Source organism: Diadema antillarum, unplaced genomic scaffold, assembly GCF_040938485.1.
Source record: "Diadema antillarum isolate AM-2024a unplaced genomic scaffold, OU_Dant_1.0 scf00000104, whole genome shotgun sequence".
Taxonomy (NCBI): Eukaryota; Metazoa; Echinodermata; class Echinoidea; order Diadematoida; family Diadematidae; genus Diadema; species Diadema antillarum.
Window position 1 is genome coordinate 916561 of NW_027270993.1, and position 26484 is coordinate 943044.

At 38.8% G+C, this 26484-nt stretch overlaps 1 protein-coding gene across 1 annotated transcript; it reads left to right on the top strand.

The window, feature by feature from the left end:
• Positions 1–24653, top strand: LOC139719130 (uncharacterized). The gene is made up of 14 exons (XM_071630562.1): positions 1–271; positions 1412–1565; positions 7642–7708; positions 9883–9985; positions 11513–11680; positions 13707–13847; positions 17573–17879; positions 18315–18470; positions 19662–19814; positions 20642–20722; positions 21254–21724; positions 22625–22675; positions 23587–23712; positions 24571–24653. Exons 1-14 carry the CDS (start codon positions 68–70, stop codon positions 24651–24653), a joined length of 2265 nt encoding a protein of 754 aa, XP_071486663.1. The 5' UTR covers positions 1–67.
• The last annotated feature ends 1831 nt before the right edge of the window (positions 24654–26484 follow it).

Genomic DNA, 26484 nt, shown 5'->3' on the forward strand with positions numbered 1-26484 from the left:
ATTTTTTGCCGTTCGCACCCACAGTTTGTCCACTATCCCGTCCAGCAGTAGCCATCACTTGTAATCGATGGTCACTATGACGGCGAAAGCTGTCTTCAAGTGTCACCCAAGCTCCCACCACTTTGACGAGAGGCACATACGGCTGAGCGAGCCCGTCAAGATTGGGCGATCCGTTGCCAAGGCCCGCCCCGCCCTTGACAACGGGATTTTTGACTGCAAGGTCCTTTCACGGAACCACGCCCTTATTTGGTACGACAGCGACTCTTCAAAGGTGAGTTTTGCAGGTAGACAAATGCTACGTTAACACTATCACAGTCCCTAGGTACTGAAGGTTGTACTTATCACATCAGAGTTACCGGTATAAGGATTGAATTCTTGGCTTCATTGCAACTGATGGGGAGTACGTAGAGAATGCTAAAGAATCCTAAAGATGGTTACAAGGAAATGTTCAATCTCATCTTGGCCAAAGAAAGAGTACATTTGCAAACATTTTCTTGTGATCCTATATTGTCAAATACCATAATGCGCATTTCTTATAGTTAAAATTGAAAAACAATAAATCAATATCCTACCGTCTGAGCAATATTTTCAGGAATATAAAAAGCTAATCATTGTGATGGTGAAGAAATATTTGTGGCCAATAGATATTAATGTTGGATAATATGAAGATTCTGAAAATGAGGATGTGTGGGTCGTTGATGGTAGAGCCCTGTATTGCCATGGAAAGTTTGCAGGTAATGGTGAGTTATGAGCACCATATGGCCCTTGCAAATCACAAACTGAATTCATTTATCACTTCAGTAATAAGTGTGAATATGGTTGTTGTCTGTCAATCTGTACATTGTACAATCATACTTATATTTCACGTGGAAACAAATGAAAAATATGTTTAAATGTCTGTTAAAATACAAACGTGGAAAAAAGTTTACCATAATGCAGAACTTATGAAGCCTCTATACAGCACCTACCTGTACATGTGTATCTTTTAAGATGCTAACTTCATGTTTAAAGATTAAAGAAGTAGCATCAAGGGTACTCTGTGGAGCTGTGGTCTGTGTTTCAGAAATCCTTTGTATTGAGTTGCAGAGGTAAGGAATGTTTTTGATGAATGAGATTCATGCAGCAATATTGATATAATCTTGAGCTTGGAAGTTCTTTGGATGTTGTTTCTGCTTTAATACACAGAGGGTTATGATGGTAAAAACAATGCATCAGCGAAATGGATGTTGCAGGTCAAGAAAATGATGTACCCGGTATTACTCTTCATTGGGGTGTGGTATTAATACCAGATGTGTGTTAACACTGTATAGATATCTATGAAGTCCAGTTCAAACAGTTGACATGTGTAACTCATTCAAAAGCAGTAATGGTTGCCTCCATTCTCTTTCCTGGCTGGCTGAAAACAATACAGTTCTACCTGCAAGACACCAAGAGTAGCAATGGCACATTCGTCAATAGCAACCGCCTCAGCCGAGGGTCCGAGGAGAGCCCTGCCCATGAGATTTGCTCAGGAGACATTGTCCAGTTTGGAGTGGACGTCATGGAGAATTCCAGGAGAGGAGTCGGTGAGTTTTTTCCCCTTTTATTTGCTATAATGTCACTTGAAGCTGACGTTCTGTAGCAAACCACCAGAAATTCTGCAGTCTTCTAGAGTTGTAGTCAAGTTGCAAAAATGCATTACAGCAAGAAGAAAACACATGGCAAGAGCTTACTCCTTGAAGATAGGTTGTGTCAGCACTTCTGATCTCTACCTTTAACTCAAGCACTCTCACTTGGTCTGGGAGAGAGTTTTCAAAGGTTATGTTACCTGCTGTGTTCCTGTCTGTAAAATGTTAATGTGATAGATCTGCTCTAAAGTGCAGTCTCACAAACTTCAAAGTTAGCTACTCATCACCAGCCCATGCCTAGGTAGAATGTCACAGAAATGGCAGAGGTATTTTGTCAAATTTTGCTGTGGTACACTGAAAATGACCCTGTCAAAATTCTGGAACATAGACTGTGTGAAGTTATGCCATTTCTCAGCTGGTTATTGCTATTACAGTACTAGTATCACAAGTTTAGCCCCAAGCATTTTGCTTCTTTAATGAAGGCTGCCTTGGATTAGGATGAGCATGCAACATGCTTGCTATAACAGCTCTAATATGTATGGATCATTGGCATATATCCTCTGGTGCGGATACCTTACAAAGATTAGGAGGGGATTCTGCTCTCCTTTCCTTGTGTATGACTAGAGAATGGTTTGGTGAACCTTTTTACGCATTTAGTCAAAACATTCAGAGAGAGAGAGAGAGGGATGCAAAATTCAATACGAATGCGATTTCTGTTCATGTCATTCTTACTTTAGAAGTGTCGTGTAGAACCATTTAATAAAATCTGCTCCATTGCTCTAACTTGTGAAGAGGTTCAGAATCTAGCATTTCTATGTTTGATGGATTTATTCTATTAGGCAATAATTCTAAAGGTACAGTTGTAGTTGTACACATGATATTCATGGTACATGTAAAGTACTGCTTTACCATGAGAAGAAACCATCAACTTGGTTGCATAAATGTCCCTGATTAACCTTACTACCAACTAGCACTAATTAACAATGTCCATGGATTAAAAAAGAAAACTCTAAAATTGTCTCTACATGCGGTAAATCACTATATCATTAGTTTTGCAGCCACTTCATTGTTTAAATGGTGACTAGTGTAGTCTTCTTTGATCTGAAGTACAGTTTGCATTAATTATGAAATTTTCACCAAAGTGGTAAAATTCTACCCACTATCAAAAACCAAGGTCTTGTCAAACTTTCCAATCCTCACTCTGAAGATATGCATTTCATCTGTTAATCAGTATAGAGTATGTTAAAATCAATAAATATGGAAGATAATGGATATCCTTCTCTTACACATAATATTGCTGGCAGAATTTCCAAGATTTTGAAAGGAATTAAAAAAAAAAATAGCACCAGTATGACAGTTCAACAAGTGTATTGTCACTGTGACGTGACAAATTCATCCAAAAATTTCTCAGTGGACAGAACTTCAAAGTTTTTCGTGTGGGACAAGAGTTATGATTGATTGGATTTAGTGTACAACACACATAAAATGCTTTATTAATTCCATGAGTAGAATTCTGAACATAGTTCTGCATCTTGGAAACACTTTAAATTGTCTGTCGCCTTTGTCATTACTGTGCTCTTAGAACCAGATATGTATCATTGAATGTTGTATCAAATCAGGAACTTCATGTAGATACACATTATTTTGGTCAGTGCTTTTGGATATGAGGGTTCGTAGTCAGATTTAAAAAAAGAAAAAGAGAGAAAAAAATGAGCAGAACCAGGAGCCGGGTTCACACATACAAAATAGCAGGATGACGATCGCGATCCACATCTCGAGTTTTTTTGCGAGCGTCCACACGTACATTGTACCAAATTAGCGGGATAGCGATCGCAATCGGTATCCCGCTAATTTGGCGAGCGTCCACACGTACCGAATTATCCTGCTAATTGCCGATAGAAAAAACAGCAAAGCCTGCAAACTGGGTCACACAGCGCCCTTCTCTATCACTGCCTGCGTGCACTTCCCTTTGTCCTTCGCAGAGGCCTCGCTGTTGTGATGTGCGCATTGCATGATGGGATATAAAAACTCGAGATTCTAATCCCGACCGTTCACACGTACCAGCGCGGGGCCAATTATCCCGCTAATTGACGAACCAGCACAAGATTTCTTGGGATTAGCATCACGATGCTTATCCCGCTAATTTTCGGGTTTTTTCTGTCCACACGTGCAAAAAACTCGGGATGACGATCGCAATGCAAATCTCGAGATTTGTATCCCGCTAATTGGTGTATGTGTGAACCCGACTAGTATTAACAGTCCAAAGCAACATACCAGTTTGCTGGATCTGCAGGTGTTAATTTCCCCCTCAACTTCCAGCCATGAACTATTTCTTTCACTAATGCCTTTTGCAACTTTATTTGTCTATATATGGAAGAATTGGTTTTGACCATGCCCACTGCTAATAGTCAAACCACAAATGAGTCATTTTGGTTGTCATGGACAGCCTGTGTTTTTGCAAGTGAACTAGAAAAGCTAATATGAATACAAGTGTATGCCAATACAGTGGACATTTTAGGAGAATATAGGATTGTATTTTCTTTTTGAATCTTACTTGTACAGCTGTATACCGGTATTACCATGTGATATATCTATTTATAACTCAGTTTGTAAATAGTAAATTTCATCATTCATCTGTTGCTATTCTGTTTATTTCACCTGTATGAAATGAAGATGGGGGGGGGGCATTTCATGAAGGAACTTGTCGGATGAAATGTCCGACAAGTCAATTATATCCGACAAGTTCAGAGAAATCAGCCAATCAGACTACAGAATTTCTCAAAACTTGTCGGATATGATTGACTTGTCAGATATTTTATCCGACAAGTTCCTTCATGAAATGCCCCCCTGGGGGGGCATTTCATGAAGCATTTTGTCAGACAAAGTTGTCGGACAAATCTACTCTCAGCCAATCAGATGCAAGGATTTCGGTAGCTTCTAACAGTTTGTCAGAAAAATATCCGACCAAACTGCTTCATGAAATGCCCCCCAGAAGTGCCCTCACATTGCCATAGTGCCCCATATTGAGTTTTTTCACCTATAGGCATAATATTACAAATTGCTCCTTTGACTTGTCTACACTACAGTGTAGTTCGTTACAGTGTGGAGTGCATAGAGTATAGTGCATGTACAAATGTACCAGTGTTTTGTTGTGAGATTCAGTGGTGCTGGAACCATTTACAATATGTGCTGTGCAAGGTCAGTCAGATACCAGTTGATGTACATGGCATGTGTCTCCAGTTGTCCCTAATGACAAGTCATTATTTACTCATAACATGAATAATAATCAATGCTGTTTGGTTTGCAGTACCTTTGCTGATTCGTTGCAGGTTGGAAAAACACTACTGCAGCTACTGTATGTCTAGCAAGCATCCCATTAGTGCGCGGAATACAGTACTACTCTTGAAAGTTGTGATTTGTAGTTTTGGTTTGTAGAAATTTCTTCTGTACTTGAAGTTGCGATTGTTGACGGCATCCAGTATTATTTCTTCTGCCTGGTTATTTGTTCATCACAGTTACAGTACAGTACTATGTACTACTAGTACATGTATGTGACAGAAGTTGTTTGAGGAAAAATTAGTATTGAAACATGGTGTATTTGATACTTGATATAGTAGTATGATGTATATTATCCATAGAAGATCAGAATTTTGGAAGGAGTCATATTCATTCTTTTCATACTGACAGATGAAGTATTGTCAAGAATTTTTCAAAGGAGGTTAGTGTCTCACATTGCGATACACATTTAGATAGTGAAAGCAGTTATACATAATTTCTTCATGACATCAGGGTATTGGAGTCGCTGCTATGACATTTCACATGGTGTGGCCAGCTGATATGTAATGTGGCAAGTTTGCCATTTGATGCGACTTCAAATCGCACTTGTGCGGCACATGTGCACCCCCACAACTGAGAGGCCGACACTCGAGATGTGTCCGTGACCTCATCATGTCGTCATCCCAAAATGTGATGCTTCGCTGATGCCATCCTGCATCAGTGAATGCCCCAGGAGTGTGTCGGTGAATGATGTACCGAGAGTCTTTGAGAGCATTGGTCAACATTGTTTAGGGTGTCGGGGAAGAGTGTGCATACCACACACTCGACTGAGGTTGACATTTCAGGAAGACATATGATCTATGAATTCAAGCGCTCTCCTGGAGATGATGTGATAATGCAAACCACTGGTTTTAATTTTCATTTTTATTAGTCTTTTTTCCATTATTGCAGGAGAAGGGAGAAAGCAAGATAGGGAGAGATAGAGGGAAAAAATGATTCACATTTCATTGAATCTATCGGAGAGGACACAGTGTCATGATTACTGCTGCGATGTAAATTCATCACCAATGTTGCAGTGACATGGGTTTGATGTTATCACAAATAACTCAATATGGTCTGACCTACAGTGTACATTGTATGTTTATCGTAGTCTTGTAGTCATATCTACAGGGAAAATGTTACTGATTTAATCTCGCAGTGTTGTTGTGATTTGACCCAACAGTGAGTATCTGTAGACATGTATTATGATGAAATGATAGAATTAGAGATCAGGGTATCGTGTTTCTTACCAGCATCTCACTCAACACAATTCCAGTGCTCACAGGGCCCAGAGGTATTTGTACTGCACAGCAATGCAGGAATGCGTCAGAGCCTGTAAAAGCCCAATGCTCTGTGTTTGTCATCAAAGCCTTTAGCCTTGGTCCTGCAGTAGGGATGCGCTATCACCATTCATTCATCGTATTAGTGAGCGAGCGGAGAGTTTTTGTCGAGCTGGTCTTCTCAATAATTCAGTAACATATCATGTCAGCAGCAGTGGCATGGTTTCCTTTTTTACCAGGGTTCTTACAATATGTGACTTTTATTGAAGGAGGGCACATGATTCAAGGAAGACTTCTCACCATACACAGTGCTATTGTTGTATGTTTAGGCCTATATACTTGTGTACACCTTATTTCATTCTAGTAATACTAAAGTAATGTTCAGGATATGGCAACGAAGGCAATGTCCTTCTTTCCTTTTGCCCTTTTGTCATCAATCACCTGAATTTCAACAGATATCAAGTATTGGTCCTGGCAGTTTTCTCTTCTATGCCTCTTTATTAACTAATCGATAAGATGGAACACTAAAGAGAAAAGAATTTACAGCATACGGCATACACTGTATCTACATGTAGAAACTTGGGGATTAGTTTCAGGTATACTGGACAATGCACTCGTGTTATCGTGAACATGGTTGTAACAAAGTAAAAATTTAGGTCACACAATTTGTATCTAGCTATCTTTACATAGTTTCATTTGTTAGACTATCACAAAATTTCAGTATAACTAAAGAAAACTACTGATCCTGAAGGCTCATAAACAGGAGTCTTGTGTATTCCAAATGAAGAATATTTATGTTCAACTGCTGTAATCATAACTTTAAAGATACTGGTGACAATAATGACCTTCATGATAATGAAATATGATTTTCATGATCATGCATGCATGAAATTAATAGTCCTTATGTTCACGGCTGATGTATTTTCTAGCTCTGTCGGTTACCATAGGGGCAGAATTATGCATTACAGATCCAAAATCTTTTTTTTTTTCTTTTTTTAAGTTCTTCATAGAAGAGTTTCAGTGTCAAAACTGAGACACAATACCTTACAAAGTTCTCTTGGGGTCCACCACTCTTTGAAATTTTGTTTGTTTGCATAACAAATGGTTTTGCACACAATTCTGCTGACCCTACATGTGTATACAGCAATATTCTGTGTGTAATGAATGTCATACGTGCCATAGTTTATCACGCCGCCAATGCAAGAAGTGTTTTGGGTATTGATTTTGAGACGGAATGTAGTTTTGTTGTGAATGAACTTTACTGCCAAACCAGTTTCTTGAAGAGATTATTTCAGCTTGTCTGTTCTTAAATTCATGTATACTTTGCTCAGTGACTGCTCAATAGCAAAGGCACTGTTTCTGAGCAGATTAAAACCAAAATATCAAAGTTCAGTTCTGATTTTTAAGATGTTATGCTTCTCACCACTTTTACTCCGCAGTCACTCATGGGTGTATTGTAGCAGAGCTCTCATTATTCCACCAGGATGGCACAGAAGCAACAAGAAGGTTAGTCATGTAACACTGGTCATCATGACCACCATCCTCCTTTTCTTTGTTTTTTTCTTTTTTTTAGCTTAAAGGGATGGTACAGTATTGGTGGAGGTGAGAATCGGGCTTTTAACTTTTTGCGAGATACCAAGAAAACACTTATGATATAGTACAGAGCATACCATTTAAAGAGGAATTCAAAGTTTATTTGATGAAAATCGCGTTTGGATTGGCTGAGACATCCAAAAACAAAGTAAGACAAAGCGATCGTAATAAAGTGTGGGTCCCACACTGTATTAGAATCGCTCTTACTTGGATATTTCAGCCATTTCAAAACCAATTTTCGTCAAATAAACATTGAATTCCTCATAGAATTACATGCTCTTTCATATTTCATAAGAGGTTTTTCATTATCTCACCAAAAAATGTTAGACACCTGAAATTAGGTCTCAACCAAAACTATATGATCCCTTTAACTTTCCTTTTTTCCTTCTTTTTGGGCTAGTGTAACCATCAAACTTTTGGTTTTTAAGTGTAAGCCCTTCAACTTGCGAGTTGTCATTGTTGAACACTTGTCAGTGCTTATGAATGCATGACATGTTTTCTTGCTCTTACAGTAAGTGCTTTACAAGATGAAACACATGCTATTTATGGCTCATGAAATAAAGATAGGAAGTGTTATGCCTTTTATATGTGTCATTTTTATAGCTTAATTTATATCCATTCAGCTTCGTTCCAGGTGTATTAGATAAGTGAGATCCAGCGCATATATCAACTTAGCATCATTTCCTTAAATGAAGCAACCAATGGACTAAACAAAATGGAATTGAATATCATCTTTCCATAGAGTTGCATTGCAGTCATCTGGTGTTATGCAACTTGTTTGTGGCAGTTATCCAGCTTGACAGAAGCGCAGTGTATAGAGAGAATCAGCAATGTGTCATGTGCAGTTCATTGAAGGAAAAAAACAACAACAGCAAAACATACACATCTACATACACATAAATAGATATGTTATTTCAACATTGAATTAAACGTATACCCCATACATTGTTGTAGTTTAGGTCTCATAGGTCTTCTACCAAGCCATCTTCCCTCCTTCAATCAACAGTAGTTATTCTATAAACATTCAGAGCTGCTAATTCTCCCTGATTCTGCTGGCGGCTTCCTGAGAATGTCAAAATCTCTCCATGTCTGAACAAGAGAATGTTAAAATCTTCCTGATTCAGGAATTATTTTTGCCAACTGAGAGGCATGTAACACACAAGTATCTCCTTGATTACTCTGTAGAATATCCCTGAATTCATACATGTGTGAATGTTGGCAGCCCTGAACATGTCATGAGGCAGCTGAAGTACCACATGTGGTATTCATATTTTCGCTCATTAATCTTTAACTCTTTGCTTCAACGGAAGCTCTGATTGGATCGTTAAAGATGATTTAGGGTCTTTGAACAATAGGATTATTGCTTGTACTAAAATCGACAGTGCTAGTCCTTAGATATTTTCAAAGCTGGCCAAATGGCGTAGACAATCTGACTTTTATTCTCCTGCCTTGAAGAACTAGGAAGAACCCAAATCAAAATCGTAGATAATAAACTAGTCCACTGGCCTTGACAAAATATGCTGATTAACTTTTTATCAAACTTGGGTTAAAACATTGGATCACTGTGAACATCCAATCTGCATATTTATATTACTGTAATCATGATGTGAAGTGCTGATATTAATTGTATTACGTCTGTGAGTGTATTACTGTATCATTTTATTTCATACTCCATGTGAAGTTGTCATGACATGCAAAGATATTGCTAAATTATGTTTAATCGACTACACATTTTGAGCACAATGCTGTTTTTGTCTAATTACGAGACAAGTTTTCAGGACTTTGCTATCATTTTGCACCCTCTAGAGGGAAAGGAAGAAAAAAAATGCCTCACAATAAATATGTAAGTATACTGATTTTGTATTCTCAACATTGGCCAGTGAACTGTAGTTCACTGGCAAGCCAGATGGGCTAGTCACTTTTGAAATTAGCTTACCTTCAACAAATTTATATAGTAGTGAAAGGCTTGCTGGCTGCTGTTGATAGAAAAATCTCTGGTTTATGTACTTCAGTAATCTGACTTTCAATGTCTAATGATATAATGCTGATTGGTAATTTGTTTGTTGTGATGTTTGTTCTCTTTGCAGTGATTCTAGTCTGTCAGTAGGTTCAGGGTTCAATGCCCAGTCTGTCACAGGAAACAACAATGTCCCATCCCAGGAGCTGTATCAGCTATCACACTACCTCAAGGTGGGTACACCATTGCGTAACTCAGCTCAGATTTATGATATGCCTCACTTCAAATGTAGCCTTCCCATGCATTCTTGCCATGACTTATGGAACTCTTTGTCTGCATTTCATACCTGCCTCCCCTTCCAACACTGTCGCCACTCTTCCCGTTAGATATCCGAACTTTATACTCTCCTGCAATACAATAGTGATTGATTACATAATCCCTTCTCATACATAGTTCCAAGATATCTCAACTGATCAGTAAACAAAGTGCAATGGAATGATAAGTAAGGTAATAGACATCATTTGCAGAGCACAGAGATGGGTCTTGTCAATAACTACAGGTTCAATTAAGCATTGTGGATAAGTTATTACCATGTAAACACTTTTAATGTTGCGATAACATCTTATTTGTACTGCTGCAGTCACAGTTAACAATGCACCAGCTTAGTCAGGGGACACCCGAGTACCGGTATCATTTTTATTTTTATCCTTATTAGATGATAGCAAGTCATATGAATCAGGACTATCCAGGGTCCAGGGCTCACTGTTGTATACTCAGGCCATGTGTATTGACCCCATTGGTCATAGAAAGTTCCTGATAACTAGATAATTCTTGTTTCATTTACCTCCTAAATCATCTACCCCAGCCTTACTTCTTACTTGGCTATGTTTCTGCGTCATCTGTGTTTTAAATGTCAGTATTGTGGAGGTTAACAACTTTCACCTAGTACAACATTGACTCTCATTTGTTACATGCATATTTCTGTGGAATCTGTACCTGGGAGCAATCTTGTGGAACTTTCAACACTTGTTTAACAATATTTTGTCTCCCCACATCAGAAAGAGTACTGAACATGCCATATATTTTGCAGGGATCTTATTTACATAAATTTTGCAATTCACATACTATTCGCAAATTTAACAACACACGAAAATGTTAACTCTAATTTTGACATAAATGTGATATCCATGCATACATTTCTTTATTCATAATACTGTACTTCACGATTGCGAATTTGACCACATGTGAATTTTTCAGGAGTTTGAAATTCACAAAAAATTTGACCCACTGAATATATCGTCACTTGGGCAACAAAGACCTCGTATCTACAAAATGTCAAATGTTCAGGAGAGCCAAAAACATGGCGGCCAAAGCACTATAGCGAATGGGAGAGCCTTTCCTTTGACATGCCGTGGTGGCTTCATTTTGGGGGTATGATAGTTAGGATTTGGACAGGACATCCTCGTCTGTTGAGAATGAGAAGGGCTTTAAGTCTTCTCGAACATTATGGGTTTTGTGGTCACTTAACGCCCTTATCATTCTCAACCGACGTCTTGTAATGGATTATTTGACCATTAATCCAATAAAAGTCATTTTCATCAAAATTTCAGATACAAGGTCTTGTCACCCCAGCGATGATATGGTATACCTACAGTATAATGACTGATGCTTGCTCAAAGTTCATATTGAGATGTTTATCTCCATGGTAACCGACCGGAATGTGTGCTGTTGTAATACTTTCCTGACTTCTGCCATCACAGGAAGCACTCCACCGAGAACAGATGTTGGAGCAGAAGCTGGTGGCGCTGCAGCGACTGGTGTCCTCCACCCAGGAGGCTACAGAGAGCAGCTGGCAGGCTCTCATCGATGAGGACCGCTTGCTGTCCAGACTAGAGGTGGTGGAGAATCAACTCAGGGCTTACTCCAAGGTGGGTTTGAGGGGGTGTGGATGCTGCTTCGCTGGTCTAAGAGACCTGAATCTTTCCACCACTGTAAGAATAGCCAATTTCTTATTTAAAGGACAAGTTCACCTTCATAGACATAGGGTTGAGTGAATGCAGCAATATTAGTAGAACACATCAATGAGAGTTTGAGGAAAATCAGACAATCCGTTCAAAAGTTATGAATTTTTGAAGTTTCTGCTTAGTCACGGCTGGATGAGAAGACTACTATAGCTTGTGATGTCATATGAGTACAACTACATAAAGAAAGTATAAAGAAAATTCAAGATATTCTCACTTTTCTCACATAATAAAAGAGCACTTGACTTCTCTCTTTCAGAAGTCAGGGGAAATAATATTACCCCTAACATAAGTCAGTAACATGTCGAAGAAATGTTTACTTTATTCAAAAAGTCAAGTTTTTTGAAATTCTCTTTTTATTTACCTTATATTGTTGTACGCATGTGACATCATACACTGTAGTAGTCTTCTCCTCCAGCAGTGATTGCACAGATACTTTAAAAATTCATAACTTTTGAACGGATTGTCAGATTTTCCCCAAACTTTCACTAATGTGTTCTACTAATATTGTTGCCTTCACTCAATCCACATGTATATGAAGGTGAACTTGTCCTTTAAAGATTTCTTCCAAGGAAGTCTCCAGTAGGCAGGTTAGATTTTAGATGGCTATATTCTGGATGTATTGTAACTTGATTAAGATGCAGTGGGATCCTAGCAGTTTGTTTTCATTTGTAAATTTTATTAGAAGCAATCCTTGGATGAGTCTACTGAAGAAGGTACTGTAAAACACAATATTATCGTGGCATGAAATAGCGGGAGTTGCCTCTAACATTCAATGCATATAGTGTAGACAATAACTTTTGCGTGCATTTTAATTTCGCGAATCTTAGCTCTCGCGAAATTCGCGAAATTAAAATGCAAGTGAACATTCCTCGTTTTAATACAGTAGTCTTAAATGATTACATAATCAACATAAATGTCAGAATTCTAAGCATACAATTCTAACACATGCAAGTAGTGTGTGGCAATATGAAGCCCTATATGATCTTTGGCCTGTCAACCCACTTCATGCTAGTTTCATTGCTTGTATCATTCAATTCAGCTTCTATGCTATTTCTTATATCTTTGATTTTCATTTTGTATTTCCAGCTTGTAAGTAAACATGTTATTTGAAATGATCATAATTGCTTATCACACGTGGCCTTCTAATACATGATGGGACAAAAAGAGAACTGTGTGAGGTACAAATTGTATGATGCTTAGAATACATAAAACGGATATGCAATATGTGCAGTGTCTTCAATGTTCTCCTTCTGTAAAAAGTGGATCCATAGGCTCCACAGTGAAGGAGGAATGAAATATGTGCTATTGATGATGTGGGGCTTTTTTTCTCTTATGTGGTGTTATTGTCATGAAATAGATGGGGAATCCCTGAATATAAGGCTGATTGCCCAATGTATCAGCATACTTTGCCAAGTCATGGGTTGATGATTGTGAAATAAACCTTATTTTACCATGGTAATCAGGTGATTTTATTGAGACCCTGTGAGTGAAGGGAATGATGCTTTTAATAAAACCATTCTCTCTCATATATATTCTCAAGTTTGTAGTGTAGTCTATTGGATTTGTGATTTGATGCCAACTTGGATTATTTCGCTGATTTCTATTTTCATGTTTTTGTCAGATGATTCTGCCAGTCACCCTAGACAAGTGCCAAGCCCTGATCTATCTACCTACCTACCTACCTATCTATCTATCTATCTATCTATCTATCTATCTATCTATCTATCTATCTATCTCAGTTTATCTATCAATCCATCATTCTATCTATTTGTATCTATCTATCTATCTATCTATCAAGCTATCTATCTTTCTGTCTATCTATCTATCCATCTACTTTGTATCTATCTAAACATATACACACACACACAAACACAAACACACAAACATCTACTTCAACAGTGCCATTATTTGTTGTTGACTGACTTTTTAGGCGAATACTGAAGAGAGCATACGAAAAGAACTAATAGCACTTCAGGAGGACAAGTCGACGTATGAGAAGACTGTGAAGGAATCTCTGAAGAAGGCTTTGGAGGAGAAGCTGGAGGCGTGTCGAAAAGTTGCAGACACAGAGGTAGGCCACATTGACATTTCTCTTTCTTAAAGGCGCATAGTCCCGGTAGTGTAGAGGGCGCTGTTGAATGATAGCGCTGATCACCGTTAGCATTGATACGAAGATTGCCAAAGTTGAGCTGTCATCAATAGTAAAGCGCGTAGGTGTTGCCTTCATTGTCTTTTGTGCGCATCACGCAGTCTGTAGTAATGCCTGGGTGCGTGCATACATGTATGTGCTTCTTAGTATGATGTCACAAAAGAAGTTTGCTAAAGCTGTCATCCCTCCCAGCCGAATCATGAGCCGAACTGTGATCGGACTACTGACTACAGTGGATCGGACTTCTTCGGACTCGGGGGGGGGGAAATGGGTCAAAGCGTAAGCGCTAAAGAGGAGTCGATAGCGTAGGTCTCTATAGGAAACTTGTGCCGTGTGCCCCTGTACGCAATTGACTAAGCCATCAGGACCATGTGCCTTTAAAGCTAAAACATAGTTCTCAGAAGTGCTCAACAATTCATCTTCCACCATTTTGAATATGCTTGGAATATATCAAAAGGGTCTAAGAAGATGCTTACCTGGCTGACACATTTTGCTAGAACGATGACTTGTTTTGGAGTGATTCTAGATTGAAAATGGAGAATAATTTCGATCATTGTACTTAACTTTTACTCCAGAATAGCCTCCTCGTTCAGCAATGTGGGACTGTAGATCGTGCCCTTGCAATCGTATTTTCCAAGCTGCATACGATTGATACCTTCAACACAACAGATTGCTGTGGTACAAATTGTTGATTATTGACAATTGATTGGGAAAATTATGTAGCCACCATGATCAGGTATGTTCTGAGATTGAGAACTTTTTGGCTAATTCGCATTTACGTTGTTACCCAACTGAATCTTGTCATTGCACTATTATTCCACACATTTCTTATGCATACGTGTACATTTGGGAGTGGAATTCAACTGTTTTTCAGGCATACGAGAACTATGTTTTGGCTTTGATGGAGACCTCCGGATGATGTATAGACTCTTGCATTTGAACATCTACAGACTGGGTATACTGTGAACAGAGTTTCAGAATTTATAGTGATTGGGATGAGGAATAAGAATGTTTCTAAAATTCATAACAGATCACAAAGAACAAGGATGATGACATAGCTGCTCAAAATAAGAATGCATGATTGGATGCTCAAGGAAGCAGAACAAAATGAGAAAGCATGCATAAATTTTACATAGGTGACATAGGTGTTAAGCAAGTGGTAGTGTAATGGAATTACATTGCTACATTACTGGCATGTGTGAGCATCCTTTGCCGTCATCCTTGTTCACTGTATTATGTGTTTGTTTGTTTTCTTCAGAGTATTGGTTTATCTACTCTAAGGACCACAATAAATCCCACAAATCAGTACATGTCACTATCGATTCATGTACTACCTGATGTGAAATTAAATGAATTGTCTGGAATACCGGTACCCCTTTAAGCTAAATGTTATATTCCCTCTTTGGGTTTTTATGTTGTTGCTTTGTTCATAACTAATGTTGATAACAAAGTGTAACTCATGGTGATGAAGCCACATGGTTGGTTTTTTTTAAAGTAGGTTGTGGCATACAGGTATGCTTTTGTCTATTCTTACATTTACAAGAAGCTATTCCAAGCATATTTACCAATGAAGAACATTCTGTTTCTTCAAACTACCATGGGGTTTCATGAGTTAAAGGATCTGTTTTATGTAGTCTTGGTTCAGATTGTTGTCATTGGGTATGTCAATGTTGTCAATGGGTATCAGATATACATGTCAGGTATCTCTCTCTTTCCGTTCAGAGAAACAGGGTCATGACACAAGTACATCTGTGTACTCCTGAGGGAAATACCTGGGAGCATCATCTGATTTTCTTTCTATTCTTTGACAAGAATCCAGCACTTTGTCTAAAGATTGCACTGTCATAGAAATTATAAGCACATGCTGTTGGAGGTCATTGCTTTTCCATCTTGAAATATGTCTGTTTGAAGAAACACCTAAAGAGGAAGAAGAAGAAGAAAATCTGCAGGGACACAAGAATCTCCCAAATAGTTCATGTTTCAAAAGTTACAGGTGTACAATGTTGTAAAATGTTGAAATGTGATACAACACATCTGACTACAAGGAAGAAAAAACTGATCATACTTATATTTTAGATAGTTATAGTTTATATTCATATATTTTCTTTATTCTCAAATGTGACTTTGGGGGTAAAATATCTTGGCATAGGTGAGGGAGTGTATGTTTGGCAAAGAGTTTTATGACTACATGTTGTAGGTGTGAGCCAAAAGCTACTAAGGATTCCAAAAGGAAAGTGAAACTTGAGAAGTCAGGATTTTTATATGAGACATCGAAGCATGGAAAGTCATTTTAGAAAGAAGTGTGATATGAGTAGCAGGATATGATCACAGACTTGGTCAGTCTTGCGCAACCAATGCTTGCCTGTTATAGGCAGTGTGATTCTTGCTCGTTGCAAATTGTCTGTGGAACATTCATTCTGTTGGTTACCCATGTGACTGATAGACTTTGCCTCTTTCCATTCTTTTCTTTGGATGTCTTCTCGACAATATAAAACAACTAGAAAAGCACTCTGAGAGCACAGACCTCTGCCAAGCAGCTACTTTCCACTGATGATCTTGCTCTTCCATAGAGATCAGTGATTTCCACCCATTATGCCTGCTGAAAAAAATCGCCTGATTTCCCAATGTAGAAGCCTTTGTTATATCATAAACCCTCAGCTGGGCGGTGCGCCTCGCCCTAGCAGAAACTAGAGCACGCAATTTAGTGCGCATATGAAAACCTCAAAAATGCTCAGCTTGAACTCCCAAGTTCATTGACTCGCTACATGCCAAAATAAAAAAATCCTTCATAAAATCCATAAAACTTTCTAGATCACTACCAAAATTTAATCATATGTTCCTTGTGTCATTCTCAATCTTTCCTGCAAGTTTCATCCAAATCTGTGCACAACTTTTTGAGTTATTTTGCACACAGACAAACAAACAAACCAATGGTAATGGAAACATAAACCTCCTCCTTTGGCAGAGGTAATAAGAAATACATATGTGCTTGCTAGGCTGAGATAATGATTGGATATATCCTGTGTCAGACCTACAGGGGTGTGGACAGGTCAATGTGGCTGTATTTTTTTTTTTTTGTCAAGTATGGTCAAACATGTCCATAACAATGACATCATGCAAACAAAATGATCAACTTATCCACATGGCTACAATGGACAGCTTGTTCTGAATCAAAAACTGTTATCTGTTCATGAAATCAAACTTAGCAACCTATAGATGTTGCTGCGAAAAATACAACAGCAAAAAAAAAAAAAAAAAATGGCTACTAGGACAAGTTTGACTGTATCTGATGATCAAAGCAGCAAATTGCAATATGTGGCTGAATGTTTGACGTTGAAAATGTGTAATGTGCAACAAGAACATACTGTGTAGGTCTGTCTATGTGGTCCCACGAATACATTTGGATGTGGTCTTGGCATGGCACACATCCATTCCTCTCCTCATTTCATAATTAAGCAGATGCCAAATTCACAAATACTTATAGTAGGTACGGCGTATAAAATGATTCTATTCTCCAGAAGCAAGAGTGAGTCTTCATTCTATTCATTTCATTTCATCCCAACAGTCAAATAACAAACTTTGCTTCATTGTGCAGCCGTATTGACTTCCATGTTTCCACTTTTCTTTCTCTGCCAACCCCAATACAGCAAATGCTGAGTAACTCGGAAGACGAGTGCGCCCATGCACGGGAGGAGCTGGAGAACCTGAGGCAGGAGCAGGACCTGTTACTGGAGAAGTACTCCCAGCTAGAGAAGGACAGCCAGGAGCTGCTCGTCAAGATGGGAGATGCGGACAAACAGCATCAGGAGGAGTTGGAGAGGCTTCAAGGGGAGCAGCGGGAGCTGGAGGAGAGGATCGGCACCCTGCAGAAGGCCGAGAGCTCCCTGGGAGCGAGGGCTGAGGAGCTCCAGGCAGAGAATGACATCATCAAGAAACAACTAGCATCTACCAAAGGTGGGCATGTGCCAGCTAATGTGTGTGTGACTAAGGTTGAAAGTCTTCAGACTCACAGTATGCAAATCCATTCATTATTCTTTGTATACTTTGCAAGCACTAGTGTTTATTCATGGGAAAGATAGATGCATAGATACGTAAACACAAAGATGAACTGATACATTGTAGATGGATGGACAAATTGATGGATTTATAGCTAGGTATTAATAGATCAAGAGAGGAAGAGGGACAGATAATATTGAGTACAGAGCGAAGATCTCTCAACACTTCTTTTGATGTGAGGCCACCTTGTAAAGGCTCAGATATTGAGACAGTCAACAGACAAAGCAGATTTTCCTTAATTAAAATGTGAAATTTAAATGTTCCATGTGTCTCATGTCCTTCCTCCCCATTATCAAACTAATGCTCATGCTCAATCATCTTGTGTGTTTAAAGAACGGCTGGAAGAAACGCAAGAAGCCCTGAAGCTAGCAGGAAGCGCAGCGGGTCACGTGACCAGCCAAGACGCTGAACAGGTCAATGATTCTGGCGAGATTGTACCTGCATCAAATGTTGGCAGTGAAGACCAAAGCGGCAAGGAGAGAATTGCAGGTTGGTCTTGAGCAAGTGGAGAAAAAAAAAGAATATTTCATTCAAATGAGCAGAAGGGAATGGGTAATGTTTGTTTGTGTTTTTTTGTCCTTCACCATCGTTGCCAGAACATTGATGTTTAAACGTTTCAACCAATTATGGCAAAAAAAAAGAGGAGTTGGTACAATAGCATGTTTTATTGTCAAGTACACTTATTCCACAAGCAGCGAAATATTATTTTATCTACTTATCAGTCAACACTTTGCAGATGTTATCAATCATAGCCTTCTCATTTTTACCAAGGATTATTTTATATCCACATGACATGATGTATATGACCCCGTGAAGTGTATAATTATAGCATAGTAAATGTGAGTAAAAAGTGTATTTCCACTTTTCCTGTCTTGTGCCCATTCTATCATCAGTTTTGTAAGTCAAATTGATACTCCTGATTAAAGGACAAGTTCACCTTCATCGACATGTGGGTTGAGTAAATACAGCAATATTAGTAGAACACATCAGTGAGAGTTTGAAGAAAATCCAACAATCCGTTCAAAAGTTATGAATTTTTAAAGTTTCTGCTCAGTCATGGCTGGATGAGAAGACTACTATAGCTTGTGATGTCACATGAGTACAACGGTATAAAGAAAGTATAAAGAAAATTCACCTTATTTTCACTTTTCTCGCATAACAAAAGAACACTCGACTTCTCTCTTTCAGAAGGCAAGGGAATAATATTATCCTTAACGTACATTAGTAACAAGTCCAAGAAATGTGTACTTTATTCAAAAAGTAAAATTTTTTGAAATTCTCTTTTTATTTTCATTATATTGTTGTACGCATTTGACATCACACACTGTAGTAGTCTTCTCATCCAGCAGTAATTGCGCAGATACTTTAAAAATTCATAACTTTTGAACGGATTGTCGGATTTCCCCCAAACTTTCACTGATGTTTTCTACTAATATTGTTGCATTCACTCAATCAACATGTCTATGAAGGTGAACTTGTCCTTTAACCTCTTATCATATGTTCCCAAAAAGTTAGTAGCTAGGTAAACAAATGCAAATTTAAGCATTTATTTTCAGAAAGTATGCTGTAATAATTATAGAGAGTAGATTACATAACTATAAAGCAAACATTTTGTGGGAACTGTGAAGGAGTTCACAGTGATTAAAATGTAAGCACACAAATTGCATCCTGTGTTTCTAGGGGCAGTAGATGATGACACCACAAGCCACCATGCAGCACTCATCACCAATGGGGACGATAGGACACCCACCAGGGAGTCTGGTGTCCAGGTAGAGTCCCTGTGGAGGGAGGCTGTCGGCAAGGAGCTCAATGGCAGGGTCAGGGAGAGAAGTGGTAAGTCACCAGTCTCTTTACGAGCCATACATCCTCACCTGGTCACCACTCTGCCAGTAGACGCCTCCTGGAATACGAGATGATCCACATAGTCATACTTGCTGTACGCATAACATGTAGAGGTCACTTCACGTCCAGTCCTCTCCACTAGCCTGTGATATTTTCACTGTAGGAGTTTTAATGAAATTTAAAAAGATATAAATGACCTTAATGTATCATAACAGGAATATCATGCTGAGATGATGCCAGAGAATGCAAACTAAAGCTTGGATCCTCTAGGTAAGACAAAAAGAAAATATAATATTGGTTTACTAGTATTGGGCTGATAACATCTGCAAACCATATGGCCACTAATACCTGTGACTTCATATCCTTTAGTGCCTCCCAGGGAAAGTCGTTTGGTAAATAATGACTTCCTGCCCTGTAAGTCACCTTCAATATAGACTTTAGGCAAGTATACTGTCCAAAAGCAAGCATTGTCATATAGCATTGTCATAGCTTCCAAATATATGCAGCTGAAATAGTCATGAAACCTATTCCATTCATGGTATTGAAAAATCGGTGACACAACATTTGCTCATGCAACAATTGCTCCAGTTTTATTTTCTCCAAGGACTTAGGGTTAGAGGTAAGGTTGTAGTAGGGTTTTAGTATGATGTGAGGATTATGATTAGGGTTAGGGTTATGTTTATGGGTAGGTTTTAAGTTTGGCTTAGCATGCAGATATTTCATGGGAGCAATTGTCACAGGAGCAAATGTCATGGAACCTAAAATTCAGATGTTTGTCATAATAAGAGTTCACTATTCTTCTTTCAATGTGTGTTTAGATGGTGCTAAGGTGCAGCCTGTCAAGTCTTTGAAGAATTCTGCAGAAGAGACGGTTCTCAGAGAAGTGAGAAAATACAAGCGTGAGTATTTCAGTGAAAAAATTAAAATTGGTATACCCACAATGTCTTCTCACGCACGTGAAAACATTAAACTAAGCATGTGTAGAACATTCCATCTTGTGGTTACCATAAATTTTGTGGTGACAAATAAACCACGAACAATGCAACCAGTGATGGTTGCGATGAATAAAAACAGGATGCCTCATCAATATGTAAAAAGAAGAATTTTTTTACAGTGTCATCACTTAGAGATAGCTATTTAGAGGTAGCTACAGGATTCAAGTGCAATGAGCCATCCAGGTTTTTTTCTGATTTTAATACAGACATTAACATGTGATCTGTCCCCTGAAATATTTCCAGACTGTGTCTTGAAGATGATTTACGAGATATTGTTGAATACTCCTTTGACATCCAAGTACTTATTTTGTATCATTTGTTTGATTTTAATCGAGCTATCATTAATTATCATTGCTTAAATTTGAATTGGTGTAGTGATCACTGTTAGATTGAATTGCGTATCTTACATGTTTAATTTAAATTTGTATGTTTCAGTGGAGCTGGAGGATGCTCAGGGCAGACAGATGGAGAGTGATGGTTTGATAGGAAGCCTGCGGAGCAAGGTGGATGAAGCTCACCGGGAGATAGACCAGCACCGGAGGGAGATCGCATCCCTGGAGCAGCGGCTGCAGGAGGCCGAGGAGACCACCAGGGCAGCTGTGGCGAGAGCAGTCAGTGAGCTGCAGGAGCGGTTATCAGGGAGCGGGGAGAACAGTGATAGGGGTGGTGGGGACTTTGGGCAAGAGGACACGGATTCAATCAATGTACAGACTCTGGTGGATGAGCCCCTAGTGGTCTCCCAACAAGAGGAGCGGCAGCAGCAGTCCGTGGTCATGAGCCAGGAGTTCTCGTCGACGTTAAAACCCTCGTCATTTTCAGGGTCATCTTTGTCATCGTCATCGCCGCCAAGATTAGGGGCCAAGAGGGATTCTGATCTCCATAATCATGTTCACGGTACCAACTCTTGTAAGTAGTTTACCGAGTGCTGCATTATTGAATGACCCAATGGGGCAAACTAGTGCACGTCATCCTGTAATTGTTGCTGATATCGCTTTAGCACACATTTTCCATTTTCCAAACATTGCCTGCCTTACTTGTCAGTTCTCCATAGTTACCTGTTTTATCACAAGCATTACTAAAGATTTATGTTGTCTTGGTCTTACCCCACCCCCTCCCCCCATGTTTGGTATAATATGTATGATTAATTCGATGTTGAAGCAGCTGTTAGTGAAGAATCATGGAAATTCCATAGCTGTCATCATATGCTAGATTGCACTGGCCTGACTTAGTTTGTTTTCTTTCCTACGAAGGCAAGTACAATGTATGCCATGAGGTTAAAGGCTATTAGTGATGGAATGCGGATACTGCTTGCAGGGTCCCATTGAGATATACAGAGTCTCAAATCCTGAAGTATGGAGTACCAAAATGTCACAGTCTTTTGTTGCAGCTTGGGTTGGAACCAGATGGGAGTATGTTGGGAGGTTGTTTAGGTCCAGTTTCCACGGCATTGAATGGCTATGACATCACACGTTGGTTATTAGCCTTTGTTTCAAGATTCGCTGACACCCCACCTAACTGCGAGAGCAAAGTTTGCATGACATGCCACTTCCTGGATATGTGAAGAATAAGAGGTGTCCATGGGCAGTGCCAATTTCCTCTCATTATTAATAGTCACAGGGGCAGGTACCCTCTGAAAATTTTTTCAAATTGTACAAGAGAATGAAGAAGCATCAAATTTGTGGAATTCTTCTCTATATGTTTTGCTTTGATAGTATTCAGATTTAGCATACTACAGTATGTGGTTAGTGTTGTGAGGAAAAGTGAATATTTGCTTGACATTTTGAAGTTCTTGTATTTTTTTTTCAGCACACACTGAAGACTTGGATGCAACTCTTCTAGAAATAGACACCTTGAAAGGTAAGACGGTCGATTCATTTTGGACATTAACCTTTGACCTGAAGGAAGAGTGAGTTTTTAGTAAATTACTCTTTTTTATGCCTCCTTCCTAAAGAGTGTTGGAGGCATTATCTTCTTGGGTCATCCATTTATCGGTCAGTCGGTCCATCCATTTGTCTGTCCATCCCACGTAGATTTTATTATCAAGATTTGAGAAGATAAGTTCAGTGGATTTTCTTAGAACCGGTACTTGGCCGAGGTATGTTGCGTGAGGTGTAGATGCACTGATTACATTTTGGGTGAAAATCCCTCAGGGTTTGAGGGATTTTGACATTCCTGAATCAGACTAAGGGTTGAATGATGTTGTTATGTGTGTAATGACTCTTTTCCTACTTGTCATTGTTACATCAATATACAACTTTTGATCAGGGTTTTGTGTGCAGGATGGTTAACTCCCCCTTTCCTTCCAAAACTAGAAACCAGAAAAAAGAAAGAAAGTTATATACAAAGAAAGAGAAGGAAATAAAGAAAAGTTATAAAAATACAGATAGATATGCACTGTAAGTGAGTCTTATGTTTGATTATATCTCATAAATGAATAAGTGTTTGGTACTACAGAACTTGAAAATGGCATACAACACACACATACTGAAGCTTTTCGACATGCACTCATCAGAGTAAAATCGCATGAATGAACAGAAAGCCAGAAACGAAACAATATTAAGGAAGCGAATGGTTCCTTATGGTTCCTTCGCTTCCTTAATATTGTTTCGTTTCTGGCTTTCTGTTCATTCATGCGATTTTACTCTGATGAGTGCATGTCGAAAAGCTTCAGTATGTGTGTGTTGTATGCCATTTTCAAGATTATATCTCAGTTTCCATATTGATATTTATATGAATGAATTTCTTTAATACCTTTTTGTGTTCTGTAGATGAATTGCACACACTACGGTCCAAATACAGCCAGCTAACGTCAGAGAAGGAATCGATCAGCAAAGAGCTCAGCTCAGCACGGAATGAAGCCAGAATAGCACATGACAAAGCTGTCAGTTTACAAGGTATCTATCTTAAACCTCTGATATCACACAAATGAGGCTAGGTTACAAAGCATACTGAGAAACCTGTCTCTCCCTGTCATGGGATTTTCATATTTTCATTTCAAAACTCTAGTATGAAACAGAAAAGACTACGATGTCAGATACAGTAATCACTTCACAGTAAGTTTTCGATTAAAAGAACAATGTTGTTGTGAACATGTTTTTACATTTTATATTACTAGCTATTGACAAAGAGTGTTTGTCCGTTATCACATGCTCCTAGAGGGATATATCTATCTATCTTTCTATCTATCTATCTATCTATCTATCTATCTATCTATCTGTCTGTCTATCAATATAGATATAAACATGTTAATTTATCCATTCATTGACATTTAAAAATCGAAGGTCAAGAAAAATGCAGTTAATGCATTTTTGCCAGTGATATTTCATTGCTGAATTTTCAAGGGACCCCCCCCCCCCCTTCTTTAAGGCTGTTATTACAGTACAGATACAGATGTATACATAGATAGATGGATAGATGTGCAAGAACTCTAGTATGTTTCTATGCTGCTAAAGAGTGCTGTAGGCAGTTTAATTACCAGTGGTCCCTACACAGATATTTTGATTGAGATGAAAATAGACATGTAGGAGGAATTTGACCCAACTTGACCAGGTATTTGCTGGGAATGTTGCTCTCAAAGTGTGAATGGTTCTGTTGTGTTCCAGAACTTAAACATGCACTGCTCTGACTTCCATGCTTACATTATGGGCCTATATATAGCTTTATTTAGCAAGGAAGTTGCTTTGCAGGACTATGTTCATGCCTTCTTTGTCTTTAAAAACTCTGAATCTTATTTGAATTATGTATTTGTAAAGGTCAACTTGATGCAGCGGAGTCATCCTCAAGAGAAACAAAAGCTTTATTACCACCACTTAAAGGTGAGACTTGGCTTTTGTAGGCAAGATATGCAGTGACTAATAATTCTGCACTTACTGTCATTTGAAGTTTCCTTTCTTTTATGTAGTTTCTTAATGCTATCATTTTAACACTTATTTGTTTCAAAACAGCTAGTTTCCATTTAGTGAGGGGTCTGTTCATGTTTGAACATTATCTCTCTCATGCACTATTTGTATTTATAAAATGGGCTTTAGAATCTCTGCAATCTGATTGGTCAATTATCATGCATGGATTTTTACTGATCCACACTGAGCTATGTGTCCGGTAAAATCCGAACACATGGCTCAAGCCTCTTTTAGTGTTGTAGGTGTACTGGACATCTGATGGGGAAAAAGTTGAATTTCATTAATATACGGGCCCATTTTATAAAATGTATTATGCACAGGCCCATTTCATGGATCGGTGAGAGTTGGGTGCTCTTGTTTAACCTTTGAAACAGTCTAAAACCCACCCTCTGCGCTCGTGGGTTTAAACAGTCCCAAAGTTAAACTCGCGCATCCAGTTTTCACCGATCCACTCTGTCCTGTGCATTATTTGTATACTGCCAAAACGACTACAGTCATTCCTAATTTCAAGACTGGGTTCAGTGTTTGTCGTGAATGAAACCGAAGTATAAGCAAACACTGCACGTTTGGTATGGCCAGAAATGATAAGATACTGCTCTGGCTCAGTATTGGAAAGTGATTTGTACAAATGACAACAGACTTATCAGAAAAATATGCTGAAAATTCAGAAACTTTCGCAGCATGAAACATTTGCGAACTGGAGCCAGCAGTCTTTTTTGCAGCATGAACTTTCAGTAATTGCCGACCACAAAACAATTACAAGTGTACTACTTGTACTGGTTTAATAATACAGAGATTTGTTGAACACACACTGTTGGTAGATATAAAACACACAACACAAATGAATGCATACTACTGAACACGCATACTTGAAAACAAGCAAAAACAAAAACAAAAAACAAAAAACAAAACGAAACAATGTGCACTACCAGTACACATATTAGTACAAGTACTTGTACATTGTACAGCACTGTATGGCTGGTACAAATACTTGAACAGTGTATGTCGTTATACTGGCATTCAATGCATTGAGTAGACAAAAACTTTCATGAGAATTTTACTTTCGCAAATCTTGGCTCCTTGCAAAGTTTCAAACATGCAGAAATTTAAAGATAATAAAAAGTTTTGGTACCTCAAAAGTTTCCCTGAATTTCCTTGTCTTGGTTTGTGTTTCACGTTAAAGTACGTTGTCTGTGAGAATTACTCGCCCCAAAGTGCTCTCATGTCTTAGCAATCATGCAATAATGGTTTCGTACCAGAGCCGTCGCCGTACGGTGTCGATAAATATTGTACGAAACCACTGACTGCGACCAGCAGCGTGCAGCCCATTGTACGCATAGCTAACTGCGACCAGCAGCCCCATACGCATAGCGTAATGGGGCTTCGCATTGTAGCATTCAGGATCATGACAGAATTAGTATCGCGGGTAAATGGCAACTTAAAATCCAAAAATTTCTTCGATTTGAAGACTTACCAATTAAGTTGAAGTATTGAAAACAGGCTTCGAACAACGTTTGGTTCTGCCAATAGTCCCTTTCTTTTCGAATTGATGACTGAATGTGACTCGGTCGAGAGGACCTTGGGAGAGCTACTACACTGACTACTACGGCCAGCGCATGCGCACACAAACATCTTATCCGTTGATGGATTTGAAATTTGTGCGCATGTGATGTGTTCGCATGCACTGGCTGTAGTATTCAGTGTATGGTAGCTCTCCCAAGGTCCTCTCGACCGAGTCACATTCAGTCATCAATTCGAACAGAAAGG